Genomic DNA, 13,210 nt, shown 5'->3' on the forward strand with positions numbered 1-13,210 from the left:
TTATTTTGTTAGCAAAATTTTCTTGTACGTAGTTGGTAGTCTTTCACAAATAGTAAATATTTAGCAAATTAAATGTATTTGTTTGGATGATTTCTTACAATATCTACCAAAAAGACATATGTCTGTTAATCTGAAAACAACAACACTATGGTATTTCAAATGTTGGAATTCCCCTTTAACAAAACGATGATGTTTTTATTCTGCCCTACTTATCAAACCTATGAAACTGCTACTATGTTATCTCAGCCTCAGTTTGGGTCCAGGGTTATTATGGCCTCACCGATTCCAGTCTGAAAGACTGACTGTGACCTCCACACAATCCCTCCCACCAAGTTATCGTAAAAAGCCAAATCAGACCTGAGAAGAACTCCCTGTGCAGCTGCAGACTGTGATTTGATTAGTTTCCAGGGTTTGCTCTCTATAGGCCGCAGCTCAAACTGGTAGGATTATCCTGCCTTTGCTGCTCTGCCCACAGCTCTTTCCCATCATATACAGTAGATATCAGGATCAAAGGTTTCGGTTGGTGGTTGTGAGGGATGGGGGTCCGGAAACTGTTCAGAAGTGTTTGTCCTGGGTAGAAATTCCCCCGAGAGGTCAGATGGCTAAGAATGGCAAACAAACCCTGTCATGGCTGCAACTCTCTCTCCCTCTCTTGTGCTCTGGACAAAGAGGGCTGCTGTTTGTCATGAAAGTAATGAGACAATCAAATGCAACAGATTGAGCTTCCTTTAAGGCCGTAAGGCTGCTGAAAACTGGTTTTATGTTCAAAATATGAGCATGAGTTGACAGTGCAGACTGCCAGGGTTTGATTACAACATTTTGGCCAGTTTCTGACTGTTTTCCTCCACTGTCAGGAGTGAAAAATCAAGTGAGGTCATCTCCATGTCTGCATCGTCTTTACCAGCAAAAGTATCATATGAGAAAAAGAGAAGAAACCACTGGAAAAAAATTAAAAGGAGGCTCCCACTCCTTGGATTACTGTGGGTGTAATAGTTGCCACCAGTGGGGAGAAGGCATTAAATAAACAGAGTGGCTCTGTAGCTGTCCTCTATCTGACATGAGAGAAAGAACTGTTTACCTGATGTCTTTCCAAACCAAACTGAAATACAAAAGCAAAAATCACTGCATATGGAAGTTGTTTAGCGAGTTTGCCTTTTAGCAACCAACCGCACACAGAATGAGATAAAAGCTCTACTAGTTTTTTAGCAGGACTTGAGGTACATTTAACCTAAGCTCTTTGTGACTTTTGGTAGGAAAATTTCATCTTTACCACATCCACAGTCTTTTAATTTGCGTCCTCTTAACTTGGTTAGCAACAGTTTCTGTTTGACAACCTGATGACAACTTTCCATTGCCGGAGTCTGCAGAAGGGTCATCCACAATGACTAATATTTCCTTTATGTGAAGTGCTGCAGCTGCAGTCCCACAGTACGGTGCTGGGACTATGTCTGGATGTTGTTCAATATGCTGATGAGGATGATAAATCGTCACGTCAGAGCTATGACTCTCTGCTGTGACTAAACTGTATTTTGCTTAGTTAAGGTTTTTCTTTTCATACATAACAGGAGCTCTTCTTTCTTGCATGTCTCGTTTTTATGTAACTGTTCATATTACACATCGTTTTCAAAAACAAAGTTACCACACCTTGGTGTCACAGCTTCAGCAGTTTATTAGAAGATTTACATGTAATTATATTCATGATAATCTCAGCCTTTCCAATAACAGGGAGGACTACATGTGGACACACAGTATTTAATGCTGAAACCTCTCGTCATTTCCTCTTTACGCACGGCTTTATTCAAAGATATGTCAAGGAAACAAAACATATGCAAGTTAATCTGAAAAAAGGAAAAGTTTGCACACAGAGGGGGAGACCTCTACAGTATCTCCACATTTTTTTAATTGATTTTTCTTTTTTTATTTTCTAAATTTTTTTCAAAGCTTAAAAGACATGAAAGCCTGTGAGGATTTACTCAAACACAAAGGGTAACATTTTAGAGATACTGTTGGTTTGTGGGAGTTATTCGTCAATGTGTGACAACATTCACCTGAGGGGAAACATTTCTCAAGAGACATACAGACACAAGAAGGCAGGTTGCCTCTTGTTTTGTTGGGTGTGTTTAGCACTGAATACAGTATGTACAGTATGTCTGAAGTTGCCACAGTGACGAAAACCAAGTCAACCGCCATTTGACCTTCTGATGTCTTTCTGTTGTTCATGGTTTGTCAGGAATACTTGTTATGCAATATATTAACCTTTAAATATCTAACATTGGTGAAAGAGTATAACTCAACGATGACGTTGAGCTGGGAGCAATGAGTGTGAGCTGCAGCCTATTGTGCAGGCTCCTGCATGACTGAGAGTGCCTCTGGCTGGTTTGGGAACAACTGGTTGTCACTCCGGAGAATGAGATAATTGCACACAGCTAACATTTTATCAGCTTCCCCTTGTGCACTATTGCCTCTCTGATCCTCGGCCGCAAGCAAGCACATGCACTGAAGCAACGCTGCCGCCCAAATCTTTCTCTTTAGTGGGGAAAACACTGAGAGAGGCAATGATTGCTCACAAACTGGCATTGAGCATAAGGAGTAAATTGGCTGTGTACATACTTAGCCATGTTTAGGTGAAATTAGGAATTTTTGGGACATATCGAACGCAGGAATAGACACTGGAAAAGTGGATTGTGTAATGCTGATTATATTATGAAATCATATATGATCATTACTTTGATTGTCTGCTACTTCGCTCCTGGAATGTGATGTTTACTTCTCACGGGGAGAAGCACGATAAGGGCCTGGGTTTGTTTAGCTCTGCCTGCACATTTGCTGTTACTGTGTGATTCACTCCTTAAGTCTTAACCTGGTCAAATTGTGCAGAGACAAACAATGGAACCGTTCACAGCGTTCACAAACATTTTAAGGTCCTATTTTAATTCTACAGCCGGTCAGTGTTTTATACTCTGAAGACAGATTTTAGGTGGGCTATGATTGTTTCAGCTGATTGTGAGTGTCCTGCCTCTTTGAATCTGCGCGTCTGAACACACGGTAACTGCAGCTGGCAGAGTTACAATAGCACATCCTGAGAGAAAATGAGTCCCACTGACAAGGTACTGTCAAAAAGCAACAACATACATGTTTCCTTGGAATAATGAAAATAGTTTTAAGCTATCAAAAGATTGAAATTTATGCTTGACACAACTAACTACAAAAAAAAAGACTCTGCTGGGACTCGTGTAACATTTAACACACTACGATTACTGTGCTTTTCTCATTTATTTTCATTATTAGAAAAATAGATTCTGTCAGGAAGAAATTATGAAATTTAAGTGTGCGCATGTGTCTTTGCATATTCTAGGGAATCATCGGTGAGTGGTCCCAGGCAGCAGCTCTGCCTCAGAGGCAAACAGCTCCTTGTAGAGGGGAGGGAACAGAGAGTGAGCAGTGAGTGGGTAGCGCTGACTGAACCAGCGCAGCTTCTCCGTGTGCAGACTGCACAGTGAGCGCAACACTGCCATCCTCTGGTACAGCTGCAGAGAGGACACAGACACAGTCAAAATCCATTCTCTACTGCAGCGAGGGACATGCAGATCAAATAATAATGTTAGTGTTTTCTTCTTTAAACAGAAAGCATCTGCTCTATAATGAGACATGTACCTTGTGCATTAGATTTTCCTGGTTGTCTCTGTGTAGAATGTGTGTGAGTCCTAACTCCACGCTTCTTTGCACTCCCTGAACCCTGCCTCTATCCTCCAGACACGGTCGCTCTGCACAGAAAGACAAAAAATAAAAAATAAAAAGGATTTATTTTTAAGAAGAGTACACTTCACTATAGGCACACATCATGCTACATTCATGTGAAGGTTCTTGGATGGCAGTCAAATAGTCAAAAATTGTGTCCTATGTGTTTTTCCAAACACCTTTTTCCTTGACCTCAAAAAGGACTTAGGAAACCGCAGCACTAAGAGAATTCCACAACATGTACACTAATCATGCAAAGGTGGATGACCTATTACTTCATTACTAAGGTTGGAAATTAATTAAAAACAGGAATACAGGTAACCGATGGATGCAGGATGTTGAGGCGGCTGCAGCACCCCCTAAATCCAGGCATTAGAGAGAGAACTGTGGTTTATACTGTGGTTTATAAGTGACGTGCATGAACTACACTGCAGACTGGAATCTCTGTTAACAGTGACAGATGGACGGATAGTGACTGTGTTTAGGCTCTGCTCATCTCCTCTATGAGACATCTGTATCCTCACTGTACTGAACTATGATGAGCTGGTCGTGGGTCACATCTCTCGCCCTCGTCCAGGCTCTGTCTCTCCCTCTTCATCTCTCTGCAGTTCTCATTCTTAGTTCCATGTTGTTGACTGTGTGGCTGCTGTGGCTGCGCTGTACATCTCATCATTCTTATGTTTCAACCATGTTGAAATAAAAACATCATTTTACTTAAAAAGTCCCAGACTGCTTTCTCTTGAAAGACAGACTGTGTTATGGTTAATGCTGATTATGATGAGATTATGAGCCGATGCATATAATAGCTTGTGAACCACCACACACCTCAGCTTTGAAATGTTGACTTGATTGTGCTGTGAACTTACAAGCTGTGGATATGTAATGTGAAATATTGATTCGTGAGTGTTACAATTGCATTAAATGTTGCTGCCACGTGGAATTGTGGGATGGCGTTATCTTCTTTCCTTTTTTTAAAGGATGATCCAGTGTATTCAATGATAAAGGAGATGCAAAAGGAAGCACTGAAGCAGCTCTTATCATGGCTGCCACTCAGAAACATCCATGTGACTTCACTCAGGAACCTTCCTAAGCAAAAAAGAGTATTCAACTGCAAAACTGGTCCATTGTGTGGCCTTTTACTATCACCATGTCTATTTACAGCCACTGGGGGGCAGAAGGGTTATTTGAGCGGGAATGACTAAATGAATGAATGAAACCACTAACATGATGAATATCTTAACTTTTTGGTCTGAAAGATGTCTGTGATGCACTGACTACATTTAGTCATAAAGAACCATCAATGTAAATCTGAAAATGATGTCTGAGTTTGGGATGGCCCTAAAAGTTGACAAAACAGTCAGTGAGAACAGTCTTCAATGACCAAATTTTCATTTGTCAGTCACATAAAAAAAAAAAAAAAACCCTGACACTCAAGCATTATGAGGATACAGACCTCTTCTCTTGAAACAAAGAAGTCACTAACTGCAGCTCGCTTAAGTCATGAAACAAACATAGCCCCTGATTGAAATATGTTGTTTATCCTGCTGGTAATCAATTGAAGTGTCCTCCCAAAATGCTACATAACTGAGAACCCTGTGAGTTAATCTTACCTGTGTTGATCAGCACCAGAGCACTGAAGAGTGCAATCTGTTGCTCAGTGAGCTTCAGGGCACACATGCCATGAGCAAAATCAAACACCGCTGTGATTAAATCACCACATGCTGCAAGAAAAGAAACCACAGAGCAGTGATAAACCAGCAAATTTATCTGTTGTGCACAATTGCAAATGGTTTCTGAACTGCTTTTGTGCTTCGGTCCTCACCCAAAGACTTGAAGATTTCAGCTCCAGCAAATTTCCCATCGAAGAAGACAGTGTTGTTCTCTGTGTTGAAGAACCGACTCATCCTGACCAGGACCACCTCCATGGAGCCTGAGTGAGGAAAGGAGGAAATGGGATAAGTTAGGAAGAGGGAGATTGAAAGCATTTTAGATTGTGATTGAATGTCCTTACTTATAAGAGAAGGGTAAACTCACCAGTCTTCAGCAGAGCAATCTGGTCGTTCTGGCTGAGATTACGGAAGCCTGGGATGTGTTTTGCGAACTCTACCACATACTGCACGGCATCAGTCAGTCGGATGGCACAGTGCTGCCACATCTCATCCACTGACTGAAAGCAAGACTTTATTTGTAACAAGTGCTTTTGCAACATAACATTCAAATCAAAATTTTAACTCATCCCACATAAACTGTCCTAGCCTTTCAGTCTACTGCTCTTCCTCCAATTTTGCATACCAAGTTTCTGTATTTCATCTCTTTATTTACTGTAATTAGATATTATAGCATATGTACTGCTGGAAAGCAATTTTTTTGAGGATTTTTGACTTTAAATTGAGCATAAGCTTCCTGTGTGATCAAAAAGGGGGGAGGGGGGACTTTTCAGTTTTCTTTCTGATTAATCAAAAGTAGCCTTATCCTAAAGCCATCTAAAATGTCTTGTTTTGTTTTGAGACCGTCTGAGTACAGTCACGCAAATGCAACAGTAAGCCTGAGAAGCAATTAACAGCCATCAGGTTGGTATACTTTGCTCTGGTAGGCTTGGATCTCCTCTCTGCTGAACAGTTTCCATCTGAGAGCCTGCAGCTCCTCCATTCTGTACTGGCTGGTCTCTCTGTGGGAACGCATGATGCTGGCACACAGCTCATCTGAAAAAAAAAACAAGAAAGACTCTTAAATGTTAAAATTTACAGCAGCCTTAGATGCATGTCAGCCCACTGTGCAAAGGTTTGCTGACCTATATTTCTCAGAGAGTGAGGATAGAGGCTGTAAGGATCCTCCAGAGGGTTGTAGGGATGAATGGCCATCAGCTCATGAGACGACTGTCTGGAGTCAAATCCTAACACGAGGAACAGAGATGATGGAGAATGAGGAATAAGCAGAGGGGGATGAAGAGAACAGCACACAGTGAAGTGTGTACACACGAGAGCCTCACCTCTTATGTCGGGGTGTCCGCTGTTGTCCACCCTCCCCTGGGATCTCGATGTGGGAGAGATGCTGGAGCCCCGGAAGATCATACCCGACACCTGCGACTCATTCGGGGAGCACACCAGGTAAGGGTGAACATCAGCGGTGTAAGTGAGCAGCTCGGCCTCCCCACCAAAGGAGTAGGTTGTGGGCTGAAGGAGCTGTGGGGAGCGGTCTTGACGGGCCTTGGTGGGGAAGGACAAGACGGACTGGGCGTCTCCCTGAAGCTGCTGCTGTTGCTGCTGCTGCTGTCGGTGCCTCTCCACTTCCGCGATCAGAGAGTCCCGTTGACGTTTGGACATCCGGCCAAACTTCACAGCTGAGGAGGACAAAAAATTAACACAGGAAAATAAACAAATGCTGTGGGTAATGCAGTTTGCAGTTTTTACAGCGTGGGCGTGCTTGGGTCTCACCATCTCTACTCATGCCCTGTGCCAAACACTTCTGCAGACGGCAGTGTTGGCAGCGGTTGCGGCTGGCCCGGTCGATCTGACAGTTGCTCTGCCTGGAGCAGGAGTAGGATACAGTCGGCAGCTGGCTGCGCCGGAAAAAGCCCTGAGGAGAGGGTACCGTCGCGTTAATTTTTGAGGCAGATGCCAGTATTGACTTTTGAGAAGGATCTCAGCACTCTTTTTATTATATTATAGATTTTTTATCATTACTCTTAAAATGTATTATCATTTATTTACCACTTACACATTTGCAGTAGCCTTGGCACATTCATATTTGCACATTGTACTATGATTATTATTATGGCTATGTTATTAAGCATTTTATCCCTCTGTCTCACTGTGGTTAGCTTAGCTTATCGTCTCAGGAGGAAATGGCTCGCCTGACTCTGGCAACCATCAGAGAGTCCGAGAAGTAACATTTGCTGAAGAAACAGTTTGACACACAATCATCTGTAAAACCACAGTGTGTTGTTTTAACACACTGAGCTTTAGAGGTGCTGGTAGGAGGATCTTATTACTTTTGGACAGAGCAAGGCTAGCTGTTCGCCCTTGTTTCCATACTTTATGCTAAGCTAAGCTAAGCTAACGGCTGCTCCCTGGAGCTTCATATTGAATGGACAGACATACATGAACATGGTATCAATCTCCTCATCTCTTTGCAAGAGAGCAAAGCTTACTGCTCTCAATGTTGAACAGTTTCTTTAATACTGATGTCATGGATATTTGTACAGTGAGTATGTGTCGGATGCTGTCACCTCACCTTGCAGCCCTCACAAGTGATGACTCCATAATGCACTCCTGAGGACTTATCACCACAGATCTTGCATGGGATAACTTCAATCTGGGCTAAACAGACATAGAAGCAAAAGAATTAATAAGCAAAGAAGAAGTAGGTTTGTATGTCAGCTCAAAGATACTTGATCAAGCCCAAGATCAATAGATTGATCAGTCCTGTGTAGCCTGGATTTCTTATTTGGCACATCAGCACTTTCTAAGGTCAATAGAATCAAACAATAACAAATTTCTCATGTTTTCAATTCATGGATCATTTTAATATCCAATAAAACATCAATTTTAACCTCTATAGCACACAGCTTGTCACTGCAAATGTAAAATATGGCAGCATCATAATGACGCTGCATATTTTCACCCAAAGAAATAAACTGGAAAGTAATTCCCACTGTGAGAACTCAATGCTGTACTTCCCCTCAAACATCTATCAGTGGTTGTGTGACCGGAGAAAACCAAAGGTATTTTCCTCCAACAACACCTCCTGTCTTAATAATAAATGAACAAAATAACATCAAATACGCAAGGAGAGAGTGTTCTGAGGATGTGGAATATTTGCAAATGGAGAAAGGCGTAAAATATGAAGGTGTCAACCTCAGAGTGCTTTTAAGTGGTTGACTGGCTTCTCTTTCACTCTGACTGGCCCTCTTTCATGTCATTTCTTTCTCTGTGAATCCTTCTCTGTCTCGCTCATAAAGGACACAGCTGCCAGTAATGTACATCACTGCCAGTAACGGCCATCCCCCTCTCGCCTCCCCCCATCTGATCTCTGTGAGCTCTCACGCCCCTCAATCTTTTTGCTCAGTGGCGATTTTTGTGAGAATCAAAGCTGATTTGATATATTGCAGTAAGCATATGTCATCTTGTTGAGAGGTGTGAGCAGTTTCACAGCATGTCCTGACAAACACGTCTCCAATACAATTCTAGAGGACTGTGCATCGTGTATTGCATAATTCACATCGTCTAACATATTTATAGTAACACTGAATGATGACACACAATCAGGAAGCAGAGCATACCGTGTTGACCTTTTGTTATTTCTTTCTAATGCTGAAAAAAAATTTCTTTTTATCTATTCCTACCATCTCCTCTCTTCCTTCCACAAATGCACTGACAGTGTGATTGTTACATCTGCGCGTTGATGCTCATTTGCAGTAGTATTTCCGTGCATAACTGTGTCAGATTTGTTCACGAGTGTGTGTTAGTGTGTCAGTGTGTGCCCTCTTTATCTGGTGCCACAGGGATCACCTGAAGGCTCCTGAGGAGGACAACCGCTCTGAGGTATAAAACACTCTTTAAATGTAGATGTGGAATACGGGCATGTATGATGAAGCAGAAATACTCACTGCACAACCATTGAGATTGCAGTTGGTGCTAACAGAGCTGACTGATTAACTGTACTGTAGGACTCACCATGATAAGGATAAGTGTATTTCACAGATTCAACAAGGAACTGACTATATAAGACAAGAGGATGATTCGGTCCAAAGGAACCACTCAACAGAAACACTTCTCTGAAAGCTTCATATCACATATCATTATATTGCTTGTTTAGTAAAATAAAGATACTAAGCTGTGTCTATTATTGCTTTTCTGTCAGCAGTGCAGGGTAGGCGGAGAGTGGTCTCTGTTTTTCAGTTCTGATTGTCAACCTCAAACAACAGGAAATCCACTGTGACCCACAACCTTTCACTGTTCATACACGCATACATGCACTCACACACACTAACACACAGACATCACACACACAGATCCTCCAATAACTTTCCATGCAGCCATAACTCTGATAACTCTTAAGTAAGGTTACATTAACAGCAGGTCAGTAAAGCAGCTTTAGGTCAAATTATGATTAAACTAAAAGAACACCGGAAAAACAGTGTCTATGGTCTGGCTTTGGCCTCACAGCAGGCAACTGATAGGAACCTTTTTTTTTGTCTCACCCTGGTATCTGAGGCCACAGGCGTTGACCAATCAAACCAGCATCTCTGGTGTGTGTGTATGTGTGTGCATGGATGTGAGAGATAGAAATACAGAAAAAGAACTAAACCACCTCTATTCCTTCCATTAGTGTCTTTGTCAGTGACAGAGCGGGGGTTATTGTGTCTAGCATGCAATAAAACCCTGATTCCAAACAGCAATAAAAACAGAATTCGATTGCAAATGAACCGTGTTCTTGAGCTCATGTACTAATATCCTTTATACAAAGGTTAAAGCTTAAAGCAGCCCAGAAAATCATCGGCTGCCCTCTCCCCTCCCTGATGGACATCTACTCGTCCCGCTGTCTCACCAGAGCAAATAACATCATCAAGGACAGTTCCCACCCTGGTTCCACCCTGTTTGACCTGCTGCCCTCAGGAAGACGTTACAGGTGCATCGGGTCCAAAACAAACAGACTCAAGAACAGTTTCTTTCCCAAAGCCATCACCACTCTGAACTCACATATGCACTGACATCAATCCCTTGGTCTACCTTTACCACAAATGTGCAATACTCCCTATTGGAGAAATACAATATGTTATGCTGTGCATTATATTGTACTGTGTACATAACTTGCTTTTTTTATTTTGCTTCTTCTACTTTTATATATTATTGTGTATTTATTGTACCTTTTGCACTGAAGGAGCTGCTCTGCATTTCATTATACATGGTATAATGACAATAAAGGCATTCTATTCTATTCTATTCTATTCTATTCTATTCTATTCTATTCTATTCTATTCTATTCTATTCTATTCTACAATCATGTGTTCACAAAGTGGTGAACCTCGCTCCATCCTTGCTGGTGAATGACTGAGCCTTTCCAGGATGCCCCTGTCATACCCAATCATGACACTATCACCTGTTACCAATGAGCCTGTTTATCTGTGGAATGATCCAAACAGGTGTTTTTGGAGCACTCAACTTTCCCAGTCTTTAGTTGCTCCTGTCCCAACTAGTTTGAAACATGTTGCAGCAGATATTTACAAAAATCAAGTTGATGAGGTAAAACATTGAATATATTGTCTTTGTACAGTTTTCAGTTGAGTGCATGGCAAAAAGGATCAGCAAATTATTACATTGCTTTATTAATGTTTTACACAGCGTCCAAAGTTTTTTGGAATCAGGGTTGTATAAGAGCACGCTTGTTTTACAAATACATGCACACTGAAATTAAAACTGCACTTTTTTTACTGCCTAATGCCTAAATAGCTTATGTTGGTTCACCCTCATGTGGTCTGCTCAACAGCTCAGCATGACCCAATTAATAAGGGTTTTGGGTTAAAAAGTAATTTTTACTGTAGGTCTTACGTGCTTCTGTGCACGATACTGTTCATCAGTAAAATTCTTCCACTTCTTTTCAATATCTACATGTTGCCCCTAGCTCAGATTATGGAGCATCATAATATTCTTATACTTACGCAGATGATACACAACTTTATATTTCTGTGTCATCACATGACTACAGTCCCTTACTTTCACTGAGTGAGTGTATTCATCAAATCAATGAGTGGATGTGCCAGAATTTTCTTCAGCTTAATGCAGATAAAACAGAAGTGATTATATTTGGCCCCAAAAATGAAAGGTCAAAGATCAGTGCTCACCTTAATTCCATGTCACTGACAAAAATAGATAAAATCAGAAATCTTGGTGTAATTATTGATTCTGACCTGAATTTTAACAACCATTTAAAGCTGATTACCAAATCAGCCTACTACCACCTGAAAAATATAACCAGAATTAAGGGATGTCTGTCCAAAGAAGACATGGAAAAACTTGTTCATGCATTCATTCATTTTCAGTAGGTTGGACTATTGCAATGGAGTCTTTACTGGCCTAAACAAAAAAACAATTAGGCAACTACAGCTGATTCAAAATGCTGCTGCACGAGTCCTTACAAACACCAGAAAAATGGACCATATCACACTCAGTCCTCAGATCACTACACTGGCTTCCTGTGAGTCAAAGAATAGACTTTAAAGTCTTACTGTTGGTCTACAAAGCATTAAATGGTCTAGGACCAAAATATTTTCTGGATTTATTAACTCCACATGAAGTATCCAGACCCCTCAGGTCATCAGGGACAGATCTATTGTGTGTTCCCAGAATCAGAACCACACAAAGTGAAGCAGCTTTCAGTTATGCTCGTCACCTGTGGAACATTCTCCCTGCACACCTGAGGTCTGCACCAACTGTCAGCTCATTTAAATCAGGGTTGAAAACATTATTATTTGCTAAAGCTTTAACTTAAAGTAAATATATTTGCTCAATTATTTTAATCATTCTAAATGCTAAATTATTGTCTTTTACTGGCTTCTGTTTTTAATTTTCCTTTAATTGTATTTTATTTTTATTTTTATATTCTCTTCTAATCTCTTTCTTTTTTTCTTTCTTTCTTTCTTTCTTTCTTTCTTTCTTTCTTTCTTTCTTTCTTTCTTTGAAATGTATGATTTTAATGTATTTTTATGCTTCTGTAAAGCACTTTGAATTGCTTAGTGTATGAATTGTGCTATACAAATAAATTTGCCTTGCCTAAAATGTAGCTTCATTTGCTCCCCAGTCTCATGATTTACTCTCGACAAACAAAGCCTCAATATCTTATATTTCAACTGTTTTCCAGTAACACCGCACAGTATGATACCAACCATAAACACAGCACACAAAGCTGCATTAACATATTCTTACTGAAGTGAGCGAAACAACCAATCCAAGCGATTTAAAATGTAAATCCTAAAATCAAAACATCATGTGCTAGATGAGTACAGTAGATGTGCAGTGATGGAAATATTCTGGTCTGTCAGTCTAAATAAAAGAGTGCCACCTCCCACGCTTCCGCATGCAAAGTATATGAAGACACTGCTGCACAGAGATGGACTGATTTACATCTTTCAATCAGTACGCAGAGTTATCAATGACTTACACACTTGCACCTAAAGAACACATCTGTCAATTAGACCAGCTTCCGCTTGGAACAGCAAATCATGAAACATGCACAGGTTTAACTGCGATCACTTCCGTCTTTAGTTCTCAATTTTTGTGACAATTTTTGTGTACAACATTTTGGCTTCCTAATATGATATATGATGCTGAACAAACCTTTCAAACCTTTATTTCTATTTAAATTTCTATTTAGATTATATTTATATATATACATATATGAAATTACGAGGAAAGGCTTGACCTGTGGGTTTTGGCCTAGTATTTCAGCTGTAGTCAAAGTACCTTTGCATGAA

At 40.7% G+C, this 13,210-nt stretch overlaps 1 protein-coding gene across 6 annotated transcripts in view; it reads right to left on the bottom strand.

Annotated features, from left to right (window-relative positions):
• Window positions 1-1,651: 1,651 nt before the first annotated feature.
• The window catches only part of rorc (RAR-related orphan receptor C), a 22,683-nt gene continuing 11,124 nt past the window's right edge, over window positions 1,652-13,210 (bottom strand). For 5 of the 6 annotated variants that reach the window (XM_070966842.1, XM_070966840.1, XM_070966839.1 and 2 more), the window contains 10 exons: window positions 7,972-8,057; window positions 7,173-7,314; window positions 6,728-7,078; window positions 6,530-6,631; window positions 6,319-6,440; window positions 5,773-5,905; window positions 5,561-5,668; window positions 5,349-5,459; window positions 3,655-3,764; window positions 3,332-3,527 (listed from right to left, as the gene is read on the bottom strand). In XM_070966842.1, coding sequence (XP_070822943.1) covers window positions 3,360-3,527; window positions 3,655-3,764; window positions 5,349-5,459; window positions 5,561-5,668; window positions 5,773-5,905; window positions 6,319-6,440; window positions 6,530-6,631; window positions 6,728-7,078; window positions 7,173-7,314; window positions 7,972-8,057 — 1,433 coding nt within the window. In that variant the 3' untranslated portion in view covers window positions 3,332-3,359. Of the gene's footprint in view, window positions 3,528-3,654; window positions 3,765-5,348; window positions 5,460-5,560; window positions 5,669-5,772; window positions 5,906-6,318; window positions 6,441-6,529; window positions 6,632-6,727; window positions 7,079-7,172; window positions 7,315-7,971; window positions 8,058-13,210 lie in introns of all 6 variants that reach the window. The other variant, XM_070966841.1, reaches the window with a different exon arrangement.

Source organism: Chaetodon trifascialis, chromosome 7, assembly GCF_039877785.1.
Source record: "Chaetodon trifascialis isolate fChaTrf1 chromosome 7, fChaTrf1.hap1, whole genome shotgun sequence".
NCBI classification, from domain to species: Eukaryota; Metazoa; Chordata; class Actinopteri; order Chaetodontiformes; family Chaetodontidae; genus Chaetodon; species Chaetodon trifascialis.